Genomic DNA, 26,307 nt, shown 5'->3' on the forward strand with positions numbered 1-26,307 from the left:
ATATTTGTTTAACCTGCTGCCACGCTATGATTCTAACTCATAGCAACCTCATGTATTATGTAATTGAAATGCTACATACTGTTGTTGTTGTTGCTGTTGTTGTTGTGGGGGCTATGATTTGTTTAAATCAGTTGATATTAGCTACGACCTCCCCGTCAGAATAGAAAAGATGGCAGTAGAAGCTCTTGGTTAGGGAGGCCGAATTCTAAGCCTGAGAGGGTTGAGAACCGCTGCTGTGGGAACGCCGTGCACTGGCCACTCAGACCAAGCCACGAGAGTTTGAAGTCAAGGCTGCAGCCCAGCACCTCAGGGGTGTTCACACAGGACCCACCAAAGGGGGCAAAGCAAGTACAGGAATGGCTACTTTGTGGAGGGATGCTTATGGAAGCAAACAAAATTGATGGATGAATTCTCAAATTTCCAGTCTGGTTTGATGTCATTGTTGTTAGGTGCTGTCAAAACAATTTCTTGATTCTAAGACCCCAGGTGGCAGAGGAAAAGTGCCCTCTAGGGTTTTCTAGGCTCTAATCATTATAGGAACAGCTCGCCAGGTGTTTCTCCCACTGAGCTGGTCGGTGTGTTTGAACCATCAACCATTCAGCGCGCAGTAGAGCACTGGCTAACCATGGTACCACCAGGGCTCCTTAGGTTTACGCAATCAAAGAAGTAACTGCAATACACTATCCAAGGCGAGCCGATGTAGCTCTCGTTCTAAAATACCTTCCAAGAGCAAACGCGAGCGTTCTGGGAGTAGAAAGCGAATTCAGTGCCTTGATATGCAATTGCACGTGCGGGTCATTCAGGAGCCACAGTCCCAGAGCATCAGTGGTCTGAGAGGAATGGTGGTCAGCTCTGACCAAAGGGCAGGGTTTCTTCTTACAGCATTCATGGAACATAAGATCACCTCTAGTGTTTGCAACTCACTAACGGAGATCAAACTGTGAGAAAATTACTCTGCATTGCTAATAGATGGTAGATTCTCGTAGAAATATCACTAGTTCCCTTCACCTTTGTCCACACGTCAGTACTCCCAGATCTCCTTTGTCCAGGTTGCCTGGACTGCACGACTCCATGGGCGACTACATAGTCTAGCACACAGCTAATAACCAAAAGGTTGGCAGTTTGAATCCATACAGTGGTTCCTAAAAACATCTGGAAATCTGCCACCGAAAACCCACATTAGGGGTTACCATAGGTTAAAGCTGACTTGGGAGGGATTGATTTGGTTTGGGTTTATGGTGCATGGGACCACATTTGGTGCAACAAACCATTAAAAGACCAAAGGCAAAGGGCTCTTTTTATTTCTCCTAATGGTCTAAGTACTCTGGGCACAAGATCTGTGGCTTAACTCCTCTTTCCCCAAACTCTTATAGTTGGAAGGAAGATCCTTCCATGCCCAGCCCACCCACCAGGTCTCCATCATCTGTACAGGCCTCATTACCTCAGGGCCTAACACAGATCCCAAACTCAGTGTCTCTGTCTAAGCTGACTACTCTGCTGAGGAGGAGAAGGGGTGCAGGTGGGGGTGGGGGAGAGTGCCTTCCAAGCAAGCGCACAGATCTGTCCTGCTCAGGACCTACGGGCTTTCCCTTGCCTCCTTAGTTACCAAACTAGCACTCCAGGAGGCGAGTTTTCTCTTTACCACCACCACCACTGCCACGCCTACCTTGTGTGTAGGCACCTCCCAAATGCATCATGTCTTCCTACTCCTTCCGCCACTGCCCCTGGCATCCACCTGGTTAACCTGTATCTTCAAGAACCTGTGTAAGCTCCATATACCTTCCCTGATGCAGCGGTGATGTGACATGTTGAAATAAGGATTCATTTATTTGCATGATTCCATTCATCCTCCACAAGCCGGATCAAAGTCTGACCCAAGTGTGCAAGACAACTACATAAAACTGCTTTCTGAACTGAAAAATAAACTTTTATGTTTTTATATTAGGTGCCTTTGTTAGCTGCTGCAGACTCAGCTCCCACTCAGGCAACCTTACGTAGGAACCACAGCAGCTACATGCACCGATGAGACACTGCCCAGCCCTGCATCCTCTTCGCGGGCACACTTTTGCACCTACTGCATTTGGGGCTTGCCTCATTTTCAGTGACCCTGTTTTAACAACCATGATGTCCTTTTTGAGTGACTACTTTTCCGTTTCTGTCCCTTTGTCACAGTGTGGTCACTTGCAAGTTGCTAGGAAGCTGGAAGGCATGCTACTGTTATTTCGAATACCAGCAAGGTCACCCTTGGTGGCTCAACACCTCCATTTAAATCAAGGGGCTTTCCACTATTCATTATTAACATTTTACAGTTCTCTCAGTAATTTCAATGTAATAGCTTAATATTAATAAAGCAAATGCTCATGCCCGTGGGCGTAAATTCAAAGCACTCGTGGCAAGGTCACAGCACTGCCTGCCAGCAGAGCAAGGTGCCTGCGAGACTGTGTCGTCACAGGCTTAGGGCTGAGAAACACATGCATGAAACACCTCGACAACAGGACGCAAGAACCTCTCAAGGCTTATGAAAAAGGAGCTGGCCGTTACAACCCACAGATTCTTCAATTTCACAAGACAATGATTTTGTTATTCAGTATCATGAGTCCAAATCTCCCCCTACTTAAAGGATGTATTAAAAACAAAACAAATACCACCATAAGAAGGACAAGTCTGAGAAAGAGGGGGCAGGAGAAGCTGTTTCCCATGACGCGCAGGCACCATGGGAGGAGACAGCCGGTGCTGTGAGGCAACAGTGCGCAAAATCAAACCCCACAGCTCCTTCCGCGTTGAAGGGAGGCTCAGTCTGGACTGTGCTGAGTCCAGGGCCTCCTGTGCTCTACAACTCTCCAAGAGAAGACCTTCCTCCACCGTGCTCTCCCTCAGCGTGGGAAAAGCTTACCCACACTGCTGCCTGGTGACCTTCCCACAGGTGTTGTGGCCAGGGGTGAGAACTGCTAGAGTGCACCTTGGCATGCCACTGGCAAACCACCCCACGGTGCTATCGCAAGCTTCCCAGTGGCACTGAGCTGTGATTGGCAGACATTGATCATGCTTTTCTCATAGGCATGGACATGCCAGGAAGCAGGATCAGTAAATCCCGGGTACTGGCTAGAAAAGAATGAGGGCTGAAAGCAGCAGCCCTTCCTATATCCTCATCTTCTGAGTCTTCCTCACCTGCAGCATCATCTTGCTACTATGAGCAAGACCATCTCAGGAAGTTCTTAGTCATTTTGAGGTGTCAGTTTTCACCCTAGAAATAATACAAACTCCAGTGGGTGGGTCTTGGCCTACAGAGCTACACAAGAACCTCAGCAGCAGCTGTGAGAAATACTGGATAACCGATTCCTAGCCCCCTCGCCAGCCAGGGGGCTGACTGTGTCCTCGTGTTCAAGATGGGTCTGCAGAGTGGACACATGTACTAACTGCAGGATGTGGGCGTGCCTGTGCAAACTTTGTCTACGGAACGAGAACAAGAGCGGGGTTGTCAGAGTTTGGGGAGGAGAGGGAAGGGAAACCTGGGAGCATTCGCTCTCTGAAGGCACAAAGAGAGAATCCTGAGAATCTTCAGAGCAGATTTCCTGTTGGTAGGACTCCACACAGTTAGTCCCTGTCCATCTCGCTGAGTCTTCACTGGCCTGCACACGCGATGGGAATGACACACTGAGTGGGCTCTTGCTGCCTTTCTGGACATTTCACTAAGACTTTCTGACTCTCGGGTCTCCTGCTCAATATACTGGAACTGACAGCACATGGAAGCGCTCAGCCTGCCACTCACCCCTTTCGACCTAGTGCAGTGGATGTGGTCTGGGGAGCAGGCATTCTTTCAAAGCACAGGTATCCACACTCCTCTGTTTTCAGGAGATATCCCAGGGACTTAATAACCAGATGGTAGCTACTCTACATTTACATATCTGTGTATCACCCAGGAATCCACCAACTTGAGTTTATAGCTGCTTCAGCATCCTCCAATTGAGAGAAGTAAATAAGGACTGAAATTTAAACTCACAATCACATGATAAAAAACAATAATCAACTATAAAGGGCAACCAATTAGGATAAGTTCATCTAGTTTTATTGAAACCATGCAGGCAGAAAACAAATGATTTGATATATTAAAATTTTTAAAGAAAAGAAACCTGCCAACCAAGAATCCTATATCTGGCAAAATTATCCCTTGAGGGAGAAATGACATTATTTTCAGAAAAGGAAAAACTAAGGAATCTATAAAAAACAGGGTTCAGTGTAGCAACAATGAAACTCAAAACCTTCCTCTAGTTCTTGAACGCTTCCTCCCCTCCCAATTATCATGACCCCAATTCTATCTTGCCTTGCGGACCTGGTTAGACCAGAGGATGTACAGCGGTGCAGTAGGGATCTGGAAACACAGGGAATCTAGGACGGACGAACCCCTCAACACCAGCGGTGGGAGTGGCGACACCAGAAGGGAAGGGGGTGTACAAAGGGAGAACCGATCTTGGAGATCTGTGTGACCTCCACTCTGGGAGATGGTCAATGGGAAGGTGGGTGAGGGGAGATGCTGGGTAGTGTAAGATAAGATAAAATAATTATTTATAAACTACCAAGGGAGTAGGGGGAAAGGGGGAACGGGGAGGGAAGTGGAAGGGGGGGGGGAAGGAAACCGAGGTGATACCAGGAACCCATGTGGAAAGTGAATTTTGAGAATGAGTGCAACGAATGCATAAGGGTGCTTTGCTCAATTGATGTATGTATGGATTGTGATAAGAGTTGTATGAGCCCCAATAAAAAGATTTATTAAAAAAAAACAAGACCAGCCTAATAAAAAAATACTAAAAGGAGTTTTTTGGACAACAATAAAAAATTAGCACACAAGAAATATTATCTAGAAATCATTCTACTTTAAAGAATACATAAAGTGAAACAGAACCATATTACTCAAAATCAGGAACCACAGACAATATTTCAGCAATAATTCAATGACGACACCACCAGCATCAATAACAAAAATGATGAAGAGTAGATAATAGTTGAAAGAAGAGATTGAGTAGTTTAATAACCTGTATTAAAATTTGAAAGAAACAAATTACAAAGAAAAAGTTAAAAGCCCACCAAAGCAGAATAAAATCATAAAATCCTATTGAGCAATAAGATAAAATCAAAGTATTTGATAAGAAATCCTATAAGCAAAAGGAATGCAGCACTGAAAACTATCATGAACTATGAAACCAGAAACACCATAAAAATATGACAATATGACAGCAACAAAAAAAAACAATAACACTGAGAGTAAATGGATTGAACTTATCAGTTAAGATGCAAAATCTAACACTATGGATAAGAAAATACTAGCCTTTAATATGTTGCTTACAAGAAACACATCTTAGATATAAAGACAAACAGGGACTAAAAATCAAAAGATGATAACCGGACACTATTGACCTAGTTTCTATCTAGATCTGGGTGACCCAGTCTGCGTGCTATAGATGGCTGGGACTTTAGACTCTGTTCTTTTGAGGTGCACAACATCCTTCATCAGTCACACCAGAAGAACTCATGTGGAAACGCCATTAAAAGAACTGGGCTTAAGGGATATAGCATTTGGGGTCCTAAAGGCTGGAGGATAAACAAGCAGCTATCTACCCGAGAAGCAACAAAGCCTACATGGAAGAAACTCACCAGCCTGTGTGATCACGAGGTGTCGATGGGATCAGGTATCAGGCATCAAAGACCAAGAATACAAAAAATCTTATCAATGTGAATGAGCGGGGAGGGTAGAGTGGAGACCCAAAGCCCATTTGCAGACAATTGGACATCCCCTTACAGAAGGGTCACAAGAAACAGGCAAACAAGCCAATCAGGGTGCAGTATAGCACCGATGAAACATACAACTTTCCTAGAGTTCCTAAATACTTTCTCCCTGCCTCCCCTTCCCCCATCATGATCCCAATTCTACCTTACAAATCCAGTTAGACCAGAGAACATACACAGGCACAGATAAGAGCTGGAAACACAGGGAATCCAGGACAGATAAACCCCTCAGGACTGATAATGGGAGCAGCAATACCAGGAGGGTCAGGGGAGGGTGGGGTAAGAGAGAGGGAAACGATCACAATGATCTATATATGAGCCCCTCCTAGGGGGTTGGACAACAGAAAAGTGGGTGAAGGGAGACAGTGGTTGGTCTAAGACATGAAAAAAAAATTGATAAATTATCAAGGGTTAAATTACACCAGGTAATTGAAAAAATAAAGAGCACAATAAAAATATTACTTAAAACAAATGAGAACAAAAATATAACACACCCAAATATCCAGAACACAGAAAAAGCAATATTCTGGGTGCAGTTTTTAGCAATAAGCACACATATCAAAATGGAGGAAGTAATTAAAATAAACACCTTAACGCATCACATACAATAATTAGAACAAGACTGGTAATACAAACCTTCAGACACTAGAAGATTAGAGTTGAAATAAACAAATCAGAAAAAAACTTCAGAAAAATCAACAAGAAAAAAAGTTGGTTCTTTGAAAGGATTAACAAAATTGATAAACCACTAACAAATCTAAGCAAAAAAAAGTAGGAGAGAAAAAGCAAACATTCTGAATAAGAAATGAAATGTGTAGCATTACAACAAGCCACCTGAAATTTTAAAAATTAAAAAATTTTACGAGAAATTTTATTCCAACAAATTTGAAAATCAAGAATGAATACATTTTTAGAAATACATTACCTACATAAATTAACACATACTGATGTAGAAAACCTTAAAACAAAGAAGAAGAAAACTTTAGCAGGCCTGTAACACAAGAAGAAATAAATCTCGTTATTAAGATGCTCCTAACATCGAAAAGTCTGGGACCAGCTGGTTTTACTGGGAATTCTACCATGGATTGAGAGAAGAGTTAACATCAATCCTAAGAGATATAGTTCAGGATACAAAAAGGATGCCATGCTACCAAACTCATTTTATGATGCAAGTAGATCTCTGATACTTAAGCCAAGAAAAGACATCACCAGAATGGAAAACTATACAATATCCCTCATAAATACAGACAGCAAAATTCTAGCCAACAAAAATTCCACAAAGCACCGAAACACAAACAAACAAAACACCAATGCATCATGATCAAGTAGAATGCACATCAAGGATGCAGGATTGTCTAATATTAGAAAAACAAGCAATTTAATTCACCACATAAAACAAAATAAGGGAAAAAAGACCCATAATATTATGCCAATTGATGTAGCAAAGGCATATGATAAAACTCAATATCCATTCTTCATAAAAACACTTAATAAAATAGGAACAGCAGAGAAAATCCTCAACATAATAAAAGCAAACCGAATGGCTAGCATCTTACTCAAGAGGAAGGTTTTGAAAACATCCTTCCACCCTGTCCCCTTCAAATGGAAACCATACACAGTTGTCCTTTATCACCACTCCTATTTAATATAGTCCTCAAAGTTTTAGCCGAAACTATAAGACATCAAAAAGATGATAAAATCATCCATATTGGTACAGAAGGATACAACTCTCTTTATAGATGATAACATCTTTTATATAGAAAACCCTAAAGATTTCATTAAAAAATTATTGGAACTGATTGAACATTTTGGAAACGTAGCAGGCTATAAGATCAACATACAAAACTCTGTTGGATCCTTGTGAAATTAAGAAGAGGACTCTGAAAAAGGAAATTTTAAAATACTACTACTTATGATAACTATCCCAAAGCTAAAAACTTAGAGGGGAAAATCTGACAGAGAACCAAAAGATGTATGTATACAAAAAAATTTATAAAACACTTCTACAAGAAACAAAAAGAGACTTACACAAATGGAAGACTATTTCATGCTCCTGTCTAGGAAGACTTCATATACTAAAAAATGTCAATATTATGACAAGCACTCTATAAATTCAATGCAATTTTGATTCAAATTCCAACAAAATTCTTCGCCCCAAATGGAAAAACTAATCATTAATTTTATATGGAAAGAAAGAAATACAGAAAATACTATTGAAAAAAAAAACATAGGAAGTCTTTCATTTCCTGATTTCAAAACCGATTATATAGCCATGGTAATCAAAACAGCTTGGTACTGGCACAACGATAGGCACATGGACCAATGGATTAGAAATGAGAACCCCAAAATACAACCAAGCACCTATAGATACCAATTTTTTCATGGAAGGCTAAACCAACATTAAGCGGGAAAAGATAGCCTTTTTAATAAATGGTGCTGAAAAATGAGATCGCTGTGTGCAAAAGAATAAAAGGTCTCATACCATGTATAAAAATGAACCCAAGAATGATTAAAGACCTAAATACAAATCCTAGAACCATAAAGATCATCAATGAAGACAGGAAGAACCATAAAGATCATCAATGAAGACATAGGAATAAGCTTAAGGGCCTTAGTACTTTTACTCTCACTGCCTTGGAATTGATGTTGCCTCATAGCATCCCTATAGGGCAAGGTGGGACTGTGCCGGATAGTTTCCAAGATGACACTGTAACTCTTTAAGAGGGCAGATAGCCCGGTCTTTCTTCCACACACGGAGCATCCAGTGCCTATGAACTGCTGACCTTGCAACTAGGAGCCCAAGGCATAACTCACTATGCCCCCAGGGTTCCCTCAGGGCTCTAACATGAGGCATAAATGTCCTACTGACCATAATGAAAAATGCCCGCACTACAGAAGATAAAATAAAAGACTGGGACCTTCTAAACTATGACGTTTATGTACATCAACCGACGTTATCAAAGAAATATAAAGAGAACTCACAGATTGAGAAAAAATATTTGGGAATGATGTTTGGGCTAATTTTTAAAATCTATAGGAAAACACATTTTAATAAGAAATACTAAAAAAAATCAAATAATGTACCCAAAGCATGAATAGAAAATTTAGTAAAGATGACATGCATACAACCAACAATCATATAAAGAAATATTCATATTCATTTGTCATGAGAGAAATACATATTAAAACAATAATGAGACACTTCACACTGACACTCTTTGCAAAAATAAAAACAAAACCAGAAAATAATAAATTCTGGAGAGGATTTAGAAAGATTGGAATGCTTACACATTGTTGGTGGGATTGCAGAACCACTATAAAAATAATATACTGTTTCTTTAAACAAATGTAGATACAAATAACTTATGATCCTGTAATCTCTCTCCTTGGAATATATCCTAAAGAAATTGAAAAAAAAACTGGAACATATGCACACCTATATTTATTGCAAGTTCTGTAATTGTGAAATGATGGAAATAATCAAAAACCCTGTCTATAGAGGGATGAATCAACAAACTTTGATACATATACAAAAGGGAATATTAGGCACCCTATAAAAAGTGCTATCAAAACCACATGACAAAAATAAAAACCAAAAAACTTCATGACATGAACAAAATTGGAGGACATCATGTTGAACAAAGTTAATCTCATGAAGACAAATATTTTATGCCATCATTATTATAAAGGAGAACTGAAAATAAAAAAGGTTCTACACCCCAAAGGCTAAGACTATGATTACTGCTTAAAGATTATGGCAAGGCCAGGACTGGTGCAAAGGAGGAGAGGGAAGGGACAGGAAGACTAGGAAGGTGGGATAAGAAAACGATCAGTTATCAAGCATCAAAGAACAAAAATCATATCATTGGTTGCACACCTCCATGATAGGATCGCTGAAGACAAATGGGTGCATAAGCAAATGTGGTGAAGAAAGCTGATGGTGCCCGGCTATCAAAAGAGATAGTATCTGGGGTCTTAAAGGCTTGAAGGTGAACAAGCGGCCATCTAGCTCAGAAGCAAAAAAGCCCACATGGAAGAAGCACACCAGCCAGTGCGATCATGAGGTGCCAAAGGGACCAGTTATAAGGCATCATGCAAAAAAAAAGATATATGTGTGTCTGTGTGTGTGTGTGTGTATATATATACACACACACACCATATTGAATGAAGGGGTAAGTGCAGAGTGGAGACCCAAGGCCCAAGGGTCGGCCAATGGAGATCCCTTCATAAAGGGGTTTAGGAGAGGAGATGGGTCAATCAGGGTGCGAGGTAGTACCGATGAAGAACACAGCTTTCCCCGAGATCCTGGATGCTTCCTCCCCTCCCAACTACCATGATCTGAATTCTACCTTGCAGGGCTGGATAGGGCAGAGGTTGTACACTGGTACATATGAGGGCTGGAGGCACAGGGAATCCAGGGTGGATGATACCTTCAGGACCAGGGGTGTGAGGGGCGATGCTGGGAGAGTGGAGGGTGAGTGGGTTGGAAAGGGGGAACTGATTACAAGGATCCACATGTGACCTCCTCCCTGGGAGAGGGACGACAGAGAAGGGGGGGAAGGGAGACCCTGGATAGGGCAAGATATGACAAAATAGCGATATATAAATTACCAAGGGCACATGAGGGAGGGGGGAGCGGGGAGGGAGGGGAAAAAAAAAGAGGACCTGATGCAAAGGGCTTAAGTGGAGAGCAAATGCTTTGAGAATGATTGGGGCAGGGAATGTATGGATGTGCTTTATAAAATTGATGTATGTATATGTATGGATTGTGATAAGAGTTGTATGAGTCCCTAATAAAATGTAAAAAACGAAAAGAGGAGAAAAAAAGAAGAAAATGATTAGGCAAAGAATGTACAGATGTGCTTTATACAATTGATGTATGTATATGTATGGACTGTGATAAGAGTTGTATGAGCCCCTAATAAATTGTTTAAAAAAATAAAGAAAACAAAAAAGAACTAGATTTAAGAGGGCTTTAATGAGCTACTGTCACTCTTTGGAGGAGATGGGTTATGTGACTGTGCTTACCTCTGTCTAAGTGCTGTCTTCCATGAACAAAAGGGAAATGCATTAATTAAAAAGAAAGCTGGGGGGGGGGGTGATAAGAAAGAAAAAAGAGAAGAGTCACAGCCTTAAGAAAAGCTCTCTAGATTCCTTACCCATCAGACCTAAAAACTCGTCTGAGTGGTTACAGAAGGAGGAAAAATAAAACCGACTTCAATTCTTTATGGACATACTAGCTTCTTACAAAGCAGCAAGCAAACGTGCCAAACTCAAAAGGACGCTAGCTTAAACTACTCAAGGCATATGGCCTGCGCCATTGTTTAGATGAGATTTCTCTCAAGATAAAGTTTCCTGGAATAGGACTCAATGGCCTGTTGTGTAGGTAATTCCGAGAATGCCTCAACCTTTTCCCATCTTCTTTACTTTAAATATAGCTGCCTGTCAAAGGGCTCATTATATTTCTCAGCTTAAAGGTCACCGAAAACAAGTGCATACTTGATAGCCCTGGTGATACAGTGGTTAAGTGCTAAAAAAAAAAATCTCCGTAGTCACTACCCATCACAGCTAAACCCTGCTCTGAGCACTTCCAAAAGGGAGACAAGTACAAGCAGAGCACGTTCAGTTGCTGAGCGAAGTGAGTGCTCGTATATTACAGGAAGTTATCAGATTCCAAATGGGTTTAGGAATTACAACCCTCAAATTTAATATTTTTACTGGCAATCTTAAGTTATAAATAGCATCACTAGAGATGTGGCTGAAGTTTGAGCTATGATTTCACAAAATTGAATGGTTTAAGACTTCCTGCTAATGTCTCCAAAGGAATAGTTTTGTGTCTAAATAGATAAAATTACTGTATGTATATTTTAATAGTCAATCGGAGGTTTTGTAATATCAATATACCAGATATTTTAAAATAGAAATGTAGTAGCTCCTAAGGGAGTTTTTATGTATAAATACCTCAAGGTACTGGTTTTCTTTGGAAAAGGACCTTAGAGCCTTGTTTCGTTTGCAGATTATTTCAGCCAATTGGCCCGATATTTAACTGTTCAGATTCCTGGATTTTATAGGAGCTGAAGCAACCATTCCAAACCAAAAATCTCAAAACCTTAGGTCTTGGAAAAACTGGCACCCAAAAAGACATTATGGAAGAACTGATGTTTTCTACACATGTCTATCAATATTCAATGTTTTGTTGACAAAACATTTTTTCCCCAGTCTAATACTTTCAGTGGAGTATTTTGGTGCATATGAATATTTAATTTTTAGGTCTGTCAACTCGTTTGTTTTCTGCCGTTTGTGCATTTTTGGCTGTTTGATAGTTTATGTTAGAGATTAGGGTCCCTAAGTTTGTCCCTGCTTTTTCTTAGTGTTTTAGGTTTTACATTGTCTTTATTTCACCTTGAGTGAGGTGTTTTTTGTTTTGCATATTATGCAAATACCATTTTGTTTTTCTGCAAATGGATAGATACCCAGTTTTGCCAGCACTGTTATACAGAGACTACCTCTTCCCCATCTGATGCGCTGCAGTCTTTTGTTAAACCAAAATCTCTGTCATCTAATTGATGACGGACTGTCCTATAGCGACTCTTAAGTACACTATAGGACAGAGCAGAGCGGCTTCTTAGGGTTTCCAAGACTATGAATCTTAATGGAAAGGAACTGCTTCCTCTTTCTCCTGTTTGTTCACTCAGCGACTCAGGTACACATGAACACTCTCTAAAGGTCAGGTATTGCGATAAGGTTTTCCTCTCAATCGATGAGATGTAGCTATTCAAAGACATGCTACGATCCACCTGCCAGTGCTTCATAGCCATCAGCAACAGCTGCTGCACCTGTATCTTCTTTACGCCCTATCCTGCTTCCAGGTCTGTACCAGGACTGAGCCCAACCCTGTCTGGTCCTGAGCAGGACGCGAGCCCTGGGTCCACAGAGCAGGCTCCAGCCCCCCTCTACCACCTGCTTATCTTTGTGGCTGCGGACAGATGACTTGACCCCTTTGTAAAGGCCGATGCGAAACGGTCCCTGCAGCTGAGGGGACTGCGTGCAGTGATGAGGTCACTTTCTAATCAAGGTCACTGGCACACAGGATGATTTGATAGCCATGACCTCGCCTGTTGCTAGTTACTGTCAAGTGGGCTGTGATTCGTGGCAAACAAGATGAAATACTGTGTGTTCCAGCACATTACGAGTTAATATTTCTGAACTCATTTAGGGGAGCCAAAAAAGACAGAGGAGCATCTAGGAACAAAGAAACCATGGGTGAGGGACCCGCCCTGGTCTGTTCACTTGGGACCGCAGCCCTCTTTAAAGCCCGCCCGGGAAGGCAGAGAGCACACACCACCTGTGGGAGGAGGCCCCGGCCTCGTCGCCTCACATCCTTCAGGGAGGCTCTGGGGTCACTGGACGTTCTTGGATGCGCAGCTCTGACTACTTGTTCCAACCCTCTTCCCGCATCCACCTTCCCAAGCAGCCTAGCCTTTGTCAATCCCTGCTTATGAGAGTGTATCCCACCTTTTTGTCCTTCCAGGTGAAAGCCAACCACAGTCCTTCTCTGGGGAGCCCCCAGAAACTTCTCTCCAAGAGCCAGTTAAAAGCGCTCCGCCTCCACACCCGCCACGTCCGACTCACGCTGCCCACACATGCTGCTGCCAGCTCCCTGCTCAGTGAGGCCTCGTGGCTGGACTTGGGGAGAAATCTAGGGAAGCTCTCTCCTGCTCTGCCTTCCAAACCTGCCCCGTACTGCGGCAGAAGGCACACATCTTGGCAGGAGGCGTTCAGAGAACCTTCACCTCCACGGCAGTTAGCCCGCTAGACGTGGCACTCCTACCGTGGCACGGCTGCTCCCTAGCAGCCTGGTGCTCTGACTAGAAGTTTCCTGCCCAAAACAGCAGCCAGCACCCTTGAACGAGCTTAGCTGCTCAGCAAGCCTCCCTGACCACATCAAGCGCTGGCTCGGTCATCTTTCTGCCCTCCCCATTCCTCAGCTCCCACGTGGACTGCTCTGCACACACTGTCCACGTGAACCACCATGCACTCTCCTGCTCTCACCACATCATCTCCCCACCATTTTATGTACCGTGGACGGTTCTTGTTATTTACTTCCCGACAGTCCTGCAAGACTGTCCTCCGGACTTAGTGAGATGCCCCTTCCCACCACTGGGTGTGCTGGCTTCGCTCCCCGTGTGCGCCTGTTCTCTGCTGGCCCCTCCTAGACAACATGAGTGTTCTTCGTTTGCTGGCCATCTTGCATTCTCAGTGGGAAAAGGTTTGTTATGAAGCTCATTCCGCAGACATAAAACGGAGACTTAGAAGAGTTTAGCACCTGAGCTGGACTCAAAGAGCTTGCAAGTGGCCATGCAAGAACCCACACTGAAGCAGTCTGGCTCTGAGCCATGTTGCCCCTGGCCTGCTCCACCATTGCCCACAGACTTGTAAAATAGATGCGCAATCAATTCTCTCCCAAGTGGTGGCGCCCAATCTTTACTTTGTCCTAACTCTACTAAGCAGGTCTTCAGCTCCATTCTAAATGGCCCTCCTTCCCACTCTCCAAGTTTTCTACCAGGGAGTCTATGTCAAAATGTTCCCGAGGGTGTATGACCCAAAAGGTGGGCCTCTCCACGGGCAGTTTCACCAACAGCTTACTCCTCAGTGGGTTGACATGAAATGGCAGCCCTATCCCATCCCAGCACTCTCGTGCATGTCAGCTCACCTTGCCTCCTGGACATCCTGCTGGGGCTTTCTCCTAGGTCCTGCAGCTTGCTGTTAGGCTGGAGCCGGCTGCCCACCCCTTCCGGTGGTGCAGGGCCATTGACCTGGACGCCCAGAGCATTTATGTGGGTTGGGACAGGCTCAAAGGTGGGGTCTAACTCCAAGATGAGCCTGTTGAGCTGCTCAATGGATTGGTCGATGTCCAAGGTGGGGGACCCCGGGGAGAGGACAGCATTCTGCTCCAGGTCAACCCCGTTCATAGCATTTCCATCTGCAAATCTGGGTGCAAATGATTTTCCGGGCAGGGGCAGCTGTGTGTCTGGGGGATGTGGTCCACTGCCTACCCCCTTCTGGATGGCCACTCTGCTGCCAGCTCCTCGTGTGGGGGTGATTGGCCCCCGGGGCTGGGCTGGGGCGAGGCTGGCATTTCCTGCTGTGCCACGGCTGCTGAGCCTGACATCCCCATTGGGTGTGAAGGCGTACTGGTGCGCTGCTACCAACTGCTGCTGGCGCACCCAGGTCTGTGTAGAGTAGCAACTTTGCCCGTAGGCCGGGGGCTGTGCCGGTGCAGAGGGACTTCTCAGTAGGGCTTGTGGCTGCCTGAGCTCCTGGTTTCTAAAAGATGGCTCGTAGAGCAAGTCCATGCCAATGCCCAGGTCTGGGCCAATGCTGCCAGGCAGGTCTTCTCCAGTGTTGTTGCCAAAGCCATCGGACAGGAGAGAGTTCTGGCTGCTCTTGTGGCAGGTGAAGGCACTGAGGTGGGCCGCCGGCTGCCCCTCCGAAGAGGACAGTGTCCCCAGACTGTCCACACTGTGCAGGTCATGGTTGGGCAGCTCATCATCCAAGATGTCAGTTTCCCGGTCTCGTGGTTTGGTGTCTCCATTCACATGGACCTGGGCCGGCACGACGTGGCGGGTCCCACCATACTTGTTCTGAGTGTCAGTCATATCCTTGAACGAGCTCCCGGCCTCTTCTAGGCCAAAGCCACTGAGGAGCTGGTCTAGTTCGGCTTTCTCTTGGGGGCTCAGTCCTCTCTTGGTGCTCGCAGCTGGGCGATCTTCAGTCTTGTCGGTCCTGACCGAGGCGGAAGAGTGGCCCGAGTCACTGCTAACAGACAGGGTGTGGTCGCCGTGGTCTGGGCTGTGGTTGACAGGGACAGCCTGGGGGCCACCTGGGATGCTGGGATCTGAGGTGCTCTTCTTCCTCACCTTAGCATAGAGGCTGCCGTCGATGGGCCCCTGCGTGTGTAGCACTGCGGGGAAAGAGCAGAAGAGGGTCTCAGGTACACCGGGAGAGTGGGCTTCAGACAGTTCCGAAATAAATCATAAATAAGTTCACAATATAACAGACATGACATGGACTCCTCTCAGGTACAAAATTCTATTTATACTCCAGCATTTAAGTAAACAAATTAAATAAATATCTTCAGGAGTGAGAATCATGGCTACCTTTCTACATGCGAAGAGAACTACAACTAAGAATCCCTTTGAAGTTCCTTGCACTTCCAGCGTAGCAACGAGGAAACACACAACTTTCCTCTAGTTCCTAAGTGCTTCCTCCACCCCCACTGTCAGGATCCCAATTCTGCCTTACAAGTCTGGCTAGACCAGAGGATGTACACTGGTACAGATAGGAACTGGAAACACAGGGAATCCAGGGCACATGATTCCTTCAGGATCAGTGGTAACAGTGGAGGGAGGGTGGGGTGGAAAGGGGAACTGATTACAAGGTTCTACATATAACCTTCCTGGGGGGAGGACAACAGAGAAGTAGGTGAAGGGAGACGCCAGACAGTGCAAGATATGACAAAATAATAACTTTTAAATGATCAAGAGTTCATGAGGGAGGGAGGAGTGGTGAGGGAGGGGAAAATGAGGAGCTAGTTCCAGGGGCTTAAGTGGAGAGCAAATGTTTTGAGAATGATGAGGGCAATGAATGTACAGATGTGTTTTACACACTTGATATATATATATAAATGGATTGTGATAAGAGTTGTATGAGCCCCTAATAAAATGATTAAAAAAAAAGAAATTCCTTGCACTTCAAGTTGTCTCCCTTTAATAGTGCACTGTTCGTCTCACAATAATTTTGAATGATTAACATAACTCCGTCCAGCATGCCCCATAAGTCCATTGCTCATGTATGACAAAGGAGAGCTTCCAGTAATACATCTGTTAGGGTGAATTCTTACTGAGCGTCTATGATGTGCTGTCTGACCAATTCTTAATCCGTAGAGCATTTGATGAACAAGCCTGCCAATTCTCTCAAAATTCTGGAATCTGCTAAAGTCTGAAGAGAGACTTTCCTACTCAAAGCAGTACCTGGGGTCAGCTAAGCAGGTGCCTCGGATGCCAAGGCCGGGTCACCCAACCTCAATCGGTCTGGAATGTCAGGGAAACACAGCAGAGGCCTCAAGGTGGGTAGGCACAGCTGAGTGTTGCTACTACATTTCATCACAGTGCTGATTGAGGGTGGTCAGTTCCTCCCTGCCTCACAGACTGCTGACCACCAACACTCGTTTCCTTTAGCTCAGCATCTCCAACACAGCACAGCGCCGTCTCAGCCGTCCACAGCTGCCTCCTCCCTCCCTCCAGTTTCCCCCACCCTGCCTCTTCTACACAATGAATTTGTTGGCACACCCCAGCAAGCAGCTGCTGAGGGTCTGAAATCTACATTGAGTGGGCACCAGGGATTTCAGAGCATGGACTATGTTCATTTCCCAGGGACAGAACTGGCATCTAAACTGTTCTGGACAACTTGGCCTTGAACACATTTCTCAGAGGCGGGAAGTAGAGACCCGGGGCTAGCGTCCCTGCTGTAACCTCTTTAACTACATTCTGAGGCAGAGGTTGGCGTGAGGAGGCATTAAAAACAGAGCAAACATTGCTGTAAATCAAGTTCTTCAAAACATAGAGCTAGTAAATGAAATCAGGACCACTCCCCCACCCCCACCCCCCGATTCAGCCGTAGGATGAAAGTAAGGTCATAGGAACTGGTGTAGTGGCCAATTCTACGGCATATCCGCAGTGAAGAAAATCAGTTCACATGCCTGGCTAAATGAAAGAATGGCTCTTGAATTCACCCAGAGGTCCCTTGGAAGAAAGGTCTGGTTATCTGCTTCTAAGAATTCGGCCACTGAAAAAACCTTATGCAGAGAAGGTCTTCTCTGGTGGATATGCATGGATGGGGTCGCCAGGCGTTGGAGCTGACTCGATGGCAAATGGCCTGACTGGTATTACGGGGCAGGCACATAACCATATGGTTCTTGCTTTAGCAAGAGGGAAGTGAGACTCAAAGAAAGTAGCTCGTCCAAATGAAAGCAGCTGCTAAGAGGCAGAGGGGGCGCTAGACCCCAGTGTCTTGGCTCTGGAGTGGATGGCAGCTCCCGGTGCCCCTTGTACCTGCCTGCTCAGACAAAGCCAGGCAGGCACAGGCCTGAGTGTGTGGCCATTCACGTTCATGAGTGTGGTGGCATGGAGGTCACAATGGTTTGAAAAGGGCTTCAGGAAGGGACCGTGAGCAAATCTTCAGAACAGGCACAGACGAAAAGCACCTCCCCTCACGGAGCTCCGAATAAACGAAAGGGCATCGTGATGATGCCTCCCAGTTACAAAGCCTACGCAGATGTCACCCCCACAGCTTTGCTAGTGTAAAATTAACCGGTATATTGACTCATTCGGCCAAGCATGAAAATATGCAGAGCATGCAGAGAGAACGGCCAGCTGAAACATTCTGGAACTAGGTTTGAACCAACACTGGCTCCCGGCTCCACTATCGACTCTGTCATTGTCCTACCCATTCACGGAACTGCTTTGGCCACCCCCGGGCCCAGTTACACATGTGTGGGCAGATACTGAAGATACAACATGAAAATTGAAATTGAGAGAATCTACATGATTTCTAATAGGTCCTGAGTAAGGCAGGGACTCCTGTTAAACTCCTGTTAAAAATCAACTAATGCAGCTCTGGGCTTCACTGTGAATCCGTGGGGCACGAGACAGGAAGAGGAGACTCCGATAAATATCCTTACTTGGAAGGAATTACGCAGATCCCTTATCCTCACGATAAGGCTGTCAGACCGCAAACAAGGCCAAACAGCCACGGGAGCCACATGCCAATGAAAGCTACAGAACGACTGGCTGAAACCATGCCTCCAGAGCATCTAAGTGTCTCCCCTGAAAATATGACAGAGATGGATCAGTTCCGTGACTGGAGGGGGCGGGGGAAGACCCAAGAGCGAGTTGTAAAAAGCTCCTCTGGCTTGACTTGGGTTACTGCCCGCCAAGTGCCTGTTAATCATCCTCAGGTCCAATCCGCACTGAGAACAATGACAGCAAGAGTGAGCCTATGTGAATCCTAAGGGACAGGGCATCCTTGGCTGGGAACTACATACAGTCATACTTTTATTATTTCCACTACTGGCAAAAATCATAAAATAACAAATGCATTAAAAGCAACATGATTTCCATTTATTTTAGACTCACCAAATGCCAGGCCCAGTTCTGAGCACTTGGAAGCACCATTGGATTGAAGCCCGACAACCTAGATGGGCAGGTAGGTTTTACAAGAGCCTTCCCACTGAGGGAACCCTAAAGGGTAGGAAGTCCCTATAAGCCTAGCATCGTGGTGTGGGAGGGCCCGACCCAACACCACCCAATGCCACAAGGTACACACATAGAGATTGCTCTCTAGATCAGAAGGGACCATTGGATATAATGTCTGTATACAAAGAACATAAAGCAAAACCAGTTCCTTGGCAAGCTAGAACCATAGAAAGAGATAATAATCTAAATTAAGTGTTTATCTCAGCGGAAAAGACTTCATATGGAGAGACTGCCTTTGCAAGCCAAACATAACAGAAAGCAGAAATCAACAGAAAAACAAAACAAAAAATTGATAGACAAACTGGGACCTGAAACAGAAGTACTTCTGAAGCCCCTGGTTGCCTATAACCCCCGAATGTCCCCATCCCTGCACCTCTCTCTGAGGCAGCATAGCTGAGATGGCCTGGCCTTCCCTGGGAGCCACCCAGTTCTCTTCTTGCTGGTCTTCACATGTCATTGAACAAGTTGGAAACGTGACTTGGAATTACTTGATCTAGGTTTCCAAAACTCTCTAAGAAAATCATTAGGTTCCTAAAGGTTAGCCCAATCTACCAAGGGGCAGGGTACAGGTGCAAGAAAGCCAAGTGTGTGTGAGAATTACCTATCTGGCCCCAAGGTGACGAAATGGGTTGTACATGGACAGGACACCGTTGCTGGGACACCGCATTCAATGGGGCACAACAAACGGCAACGTGTAGGATGGCACTTGCATCTCGGTTAGTTCTTCTGGAGTGCCTAGGTAGCACAAACAGGTCACACATTTGGCTCCAAAGAAGACTTTGAAGGCTCGAGTTTACCCAAAGGTGGATTAGAAGAAAGGCCAGCGATCGACTTTCCTGAGTCAGCTACTAACAGCCATGCGAAGCACAGTGTGACTCCGCCATAGATGGGCTTGCCACGAGTGAGGGTCTACTCCATCATCCCTAGAACTACTCCTCTGCCCTTTGAGAGGTGGATGCCCACCCTGATTTGGCAGGACTACATGTCTACCGATCTTCTTAAGGGCGCCTCTCAGTGCCTCTGAACGACTGTATGGAGAATATGCTACCCACACACTGCCTACTGTCTGTGTTCTAACCCTCGCTGTGAAACTTGCAGCGTAAGAGCAAAGGAAAAAGAATCCTGCTAAAAATGACATCAGACAAGACAGTTTGAGGCAGGGGGCACTGCATGACCGCTGCCAATTTATGCACAAATTGCAAGCCCACTAGCTGGTGTATGGGGGCAAAACTTTATAGATGTAAGCTTACTACTTGTGGTGTTTTTGTTTAGAAAAGTGATCCGGGAGTAGCTTTCTGAATCCAGAACAGAGACAGGATGGGGCTCACCACATGGACCACACACACAGGGGAGGAGACCCCCCAGAGGAACCAGAAAATCCAGTTGTGTCCTGGAATATACACAGTTCGCCCCATGTCCTCTGCTGCTGTGGAGTGGAGCATACACAAGGACACAGGAGCCTGGGCGATGCAGTGAAGTTGCTTACCAAGCCCTGTGCATTTATCTTAAAAATATACATATTCTAAAATGGCATTTCATCTTTTTGTCTCTATTATTATTATATTAGACATTCACCCTGAACTTAAGTTTAAGGCAGTTTGAATCAGCCCTTTCTGCAAATGGTACCCAGAGGTCAGCAGCCACTTACCCGGGATCATTCAGCATCACTACTGTAGATGGGGGCGCTGAGTGCCACCCTGCCTAAGGTAGGGCATATCCTGGGCTCTGACCCATCTAAGCCCATGAGTTGGCCTTGCATTCACAGGGACCTGTACATTGTCTGACAATCACTACCCGGTAGGTAGGGGTCTAGTTAAAAACCAGACAAACACAAGCACAGCTCTGCTGAATGTTGTATTAGTGTGGCTGGTCATCTGGAAACAGCTCAGGTGAAGAAAACAGAAATGGACGCTCTCGCTTCATTAAACCACAAGACCTACAAACAATAGACTTCCCTACCCCCAGCCCAGCCTGTGCTGCCTTACTGTTCCTTTCTCATTCTCACCCTGCTTTTGAAACACAGCTTTCCCCCAACGAGGGAAAGAAGGACTCGGAAAATATTTCAAAAGTAGTCTAAAATAAAGGGGAGACCAAAACAAAACAGACTGAAAAGAAAATTCATTCTCATCCTGCGTAGTGATGAACTACTCCACCTGTGCGCACAATTGTGTTAAAATCAGACAGGTATGGGAGGATTGAATCTCATATTCGACCTCCCTTCAATCATCAACTGACCTTTCAACAGCCAAATCAATTTATAATTCACTGTAATTTATTGTACTGTTCACTGGTCCTGCTTAATTTTTCATATATTTTTAAAGAAAAAAGGTATTTGGTGGATGTAGTAAAACAAGCAACCCGGATTCCTCCTTTTTTTTCTCTGACCTTTCCCAAATTATACCTTATTTCCTGACAGTTTTACTGAAAGAGTCATTTTTCTTTCAAAAGAGCTAACAGGTTTCGCCCCGCTAGTCTTCAGTGGATAAAAACAGAAATTATTTCCCATGAATCTAATAAGGATTTAGTAAGCCTTGAGTTGCATTATTCAAAGATTCTACGGGGAAAATACCAAATGATGCAGAAATTTGAATATTTCCATACAAAGATGGAAAGAACACAGAGGGTCACTGTATCAAAAAGAGGTAATAGACATTCACTATTTCAGGATGTGTGCAAGAACCAATGGTACTGAAGGAAGAAGTTCAAGCTGCACTGAAAGTATCAGCCAAAAAGAAAGTTCCAGGAACTGATGGAGCAGCAACAGAAATGTTTCAACAAGCTGAGGAAACACTGGAAGCATTCACTTGTTAATGTCAAGAAATTTGGAAGACAGCCACTTGGCAGACTGACTGGAGGAGATCCATATCTGTACCCATTGCAAAGATAGGTGGTCCAACAGAATGCTCAAATGATAGAGCAGTACTGTTGATGTAACATGCAAGTAAAATTTTGCTGAAGATCATCCAACAACAGTTGCAGCAATACATTGACAGGGAGCTGCCAGGGGGTCAGGTCGGATTCAGAAGAGGTTGTGGAAGAAAGGGTATGATTGCTGATATCAAATGGATCTTCGCTGAAAGCAGAGAACACTAGAAAGATGCTTGCGTGTGTCTTCTTGACTGTGTGAGTCATAACACACTATGGATAACCTTAGGTGTGAAGGTTATCAGTAAAATATTAGCCAACCAGATTCAAAGAAGCATCAAAGAAATAACATGTCACGATCAAATGGGATTCATACTAAATATGCAATGGTCGTGTAATACTAGAACAGCAATTGATGTGATTCACCCCAGAAACAAAACAAAAGAGTGAGACGCATGATTACATTAATCAATGCAGAAAGGGAATTAGATAAAATTAAATGTCCATTCCTGATAAAAACACTTACTAACATAGGAAGAGAAGGGCATTCTTCTGAACATAGTAAGAGCCATGTACGGGAAACCAATATCTTGTGTCTCACTTAATGGAGAGAAATTGAAAGAGCCCACCTTGGAATGGGAAACAGAGTTGCTCTTTTTGACTACTTCCATTTAATATAGTCCTGGAAAATTCAGGTAGAACTACAAGACAACAGAATGATATTAAAGACATCATCATAGGCACCCAAGAAACAGCGCTTTTTGTAGTCACAGATGGCGTAATCCTATATACAGACATCCCCAAAGGTTCCATTAAGAACTTGCTGAAACCTATTGAAAAATTTGGCAGTGTAGCATGCTTTAAGAACAACATGGAGAAATCAATTGAATTCTTTTTTTTTTCCTAGCAAGTGGTTTTAATTATGGGCCTTAGACACAGAGAGCAAAGGCAAAGATGATATAAAACACAGAGGACCAGGACAATGAACAATCTAAGCAGTTAACAAACTTGGTCTAATGGTGCCCAGCAGTATGTCACCGAGGGCCAGTCAGATGGAAAACATGCTTCCAGAAACCCATGGGCATTTTCTTAAATTCTTATATATTAAAGATGATACTGAAAAAGATATTAAAAGATAATACTATTGACTATAAGTACACACAAGATAAAATATTTGGGAATAAATCTTACCAAAGAAAAGACTTATACCAGGGAAACTACAAACCATTACTGAAAGAAACCCAAAGAAACTTACACACATGGAACAAGCAACCATGTTCCTGGGTAAACAGATGATAAACAGTGAAAGTGTCAATATTCCCAAATGACAAATTCTACATAATTCTGATTCAAATCTCACCACAATTCTTCAAAGAAATAGAAAAACCAGTCATTTACCTTATATAAAAAGGAAAGAAATACAGGATAAATAAAATATTATTAAAAAATAAATACAGAGTTCGAGACTTTTCATTTCTGGACTTTAAAATCTATGATATAGCCATGGTCATCAAAATAGCCTGGTACTGGTTCAATAACAGTTATGAAGACCAATGTATTAGAGTTGAAAACACAGAAATACCGCCAAGTACCTATACACACCTAATTTTTGATAAAGAACTAAGGCACATTAGGTAGGGGGAGAGACAGCCTTTTCACCAAAAGACGCTGGAAAAACTGTATCTTCACCTACAAAAGAAACAGGCCCTATACCTCCCACCATGTCCAAAACCAACTCAAGACGGATCAAAGACCTCCATACACACCACACAACCACAAAGCCTGTCAAGGAAACAAATAGGGACAAACTAAAGAACCTTAATGCAAGGCATGAACACACTACTGAGCATCACGAAGAACACTCACACTAGGGAAGACAAAGAGAACTGGGACCTCCTAAAAATACATTTAGGCGCATCAAAAAAGTTCAAACAGAACCCACCGATCGAGAAAAAGATTTAGTATTATTACATCGGATAAAGGGCTAATCTCCACAATCTACAAGATACTATAACATCGTAACAAGAAAAATAAAAATAACCCAATCATCAAAAATGAGCACAAGAAATGAATAGACAATTTATCAAAGACAGCATTCAGGTGGGCAACAACATATGAAGAAATATTTATATTCATTAGTCATAAAGGCAAATTAAAACAACAATGAAATGCCACCTCACACCAATAGTTTTAGCAGAAATTAAATAAAATGGCAAACAATAAATGCTGAGGAGGACGCAGACATCGGAACACTCTGGCATTGGTATTGTGTGTGTGTGGGTGGGGGGACTGTCGAATGGTGCATCCACTAGGGAAACCAGAATGGTACTTCCTTAAACAAATGCAAATACAAGTGCCTTGTGACCCAGCCTTAGGGTATCTCTATACCCTAAGGAAATAAAGATTATAACATGAACAGACATATGCATACCTATGTTTGTTGCATCAATAAACCATCTCTGACACATTCATACGAGGGCATATTATGCATCAATAAAAAACAAAGACAACCCAAACACTGCAAGACATGGACAAAACTAGAGATCATTATGCATAGCACGCGGTCAAACTTACAAAGATGAATGTTTTACTACATCATTATTTTAAGGAAAGTGGGGGAAAAAGGTGGAACTGACCACAATAGAAAAGTGGGTGAAGGGAGACATCGCTCAGTGTAATACATGAAATAATAATGATTTCTAAATTATCCAAAGGTTCATGAGGAGGGAGGATGGCGGAAGGAAAGGGGGAAAATGAGGAGCTGATACTAAGGGCTCAAGTAGAAAGAAAATGTTTTGAAAATGAAGATGGCAACAAATGTACAAATATGCTTGACACATGGATGGATGGATGGATGGATGGATGGTTGGATGGATGGATGGATGGATTGTGATAAGAGTTGTACAAGCCACCAATAAAATGATTTTTTTTTAAAGGAGAGACAATAAAACTTAAATGGACTTGGGAGTCTTCGGTAACATATAAATTCATTGCAAACAAAGGGGAAAAATGCAAGATGACACACATCTTACTTGTTCAAAGTGAGGGGAACAAGAAGCACTTGCTGATGAAGATCAAGTATTACAGCCTTCAGTGTGGATGACAACTCAACGTAAAGACGACCCAAATCCTCACGACGGGACCACTAGGGAACATGAAGCTCAAGGGAGAAATGGTGGGAGTTGTCATGGTTTGGTCTTGGTTGTATTCACAATCAATGTTCATGGAAGCAGCAGTCAAGAGAGCAAAAGATGTGTGGCGATTGGGTACATCTGCTGCCCAGGACCTCTTTAGAGTAGAAAAGCAAGATACTACTGTGAGTGTTAACGGGCGCCTGACCCACGCCATGGCAGTTCCAAAGGCCTCGAGTGCATGTGACAGTTGAACACGGAATGAGGAGACCTAAGTAAGAGTTGCTGCATCTGAACTGATGCTGTGGAAGAATATCGAAAGTTCCATGGACTGCCAAAAAAAACCCCTGCCAAACACGTATTTTGAAAGAAGCATGGCCAGAGTGCTCGTTAGAGGCAAGGACGGCGAGACTTGGCCCTGATGGAGAAGGACATCATGTGTGGTAAGGGCGGTGAACAGGAGGAAGGCCCTCAGGGAGATGGGCTGACACAGGGGCTGCGACACTGGGCTAAGCAGAGGGACAAACATGCAAGCACAGGATGCTGCAGGGCCAGGCACCGCGCCACTGTGTGCGCAGAGGTTCGACTTGACGGCATCTACCAACGACAACAACGAATCACTCGCTGTGGGTTCCCTGTTATCAGTGGAGATTAAAAAGGGCTAATTTGCACAGCTCCTATTGGGGACAGAAATAGCACTAGGGACACGGGGCTAAAGAGAATGAAAACCGGCCTTCTCATTCGGGGTTTCATTAGCGTTGGGGCTAAGTGTTGGAAGAAGGGGCTGGTACACGCTGTAGGCATCCGAGTGGACGCGCTAACAGAGGCAGGAGAGAGCAGGCTGCAGGATGGGAAAACGCGTTACGGAGAAGCAGCTTGTCCATGAGCGACGCCCACATGGAGTTTCCATCAGCGTCTCAGGCAGTGGTTCTCAACCTTCCTCCTGCCGTGACCCTTTCATACAGCTCCTCATGTGGTGGTGACCCCAAGCATAAAATTATTTTCGTTGCTACTTCATCACTGTCATTTTGCTACTGTTATGAATGGGGCGACCCCTGTGAAAGGGTCGTCTGACCCCCCAAAGGAGTTGCGACCCACAGGTTGAGAAGTGCTGTTTTAAGGCAAAGCGAATGCTAGGAACACTCTTTTTATAAAAATTAGATTAAAGAGTTGATTCATTCTTTTTTTAAAATCATTTTATTGGGGCTCATATA

The 26,307-nt window shown here is 44.0% G+C and overlaps 1 protein-coding gene across 3 annotated transcripts in view; it reads right to left on the bottom strand.

Moving 5' to 3' along the window:
* Window positions 1-26,307, bottom strand: part of TNS3 (tensin 3) — a 348,472-nt gene that overhangs the window by 101,246 nt on the left and 220,919 nt on the right. For all 3 annotated transcript variants that reach the window (XM_075558135.1, XM_075558134.1, XM_075558133.1), the window contains one exon: window positions 14,495-15,745. In XM_075558135.1, coding sequence (XP_075414250.1) covers window positions 14,495-15,745 — 1,251 coding nt within the window. The remainder of the gene's footprint in view (window positions 1-14,494; window positions 15,746-26,307) is intronic.

The sequence above is a fragment of the Tenrec ecaudatus genome, chromosome 9 (assembly GCF_050624435.1).
Source record: "Tenrec ecaudatus isolate mTenEca1 chromosome 9, mTenEca1.hap1, whole genome shotgun sequence".
NCBI lineage: Eukaryota > Metazoa > Chordata > Mammalia > Afrosoricida > Tenrecidae > Tenrec > Tenrec ecaudatus.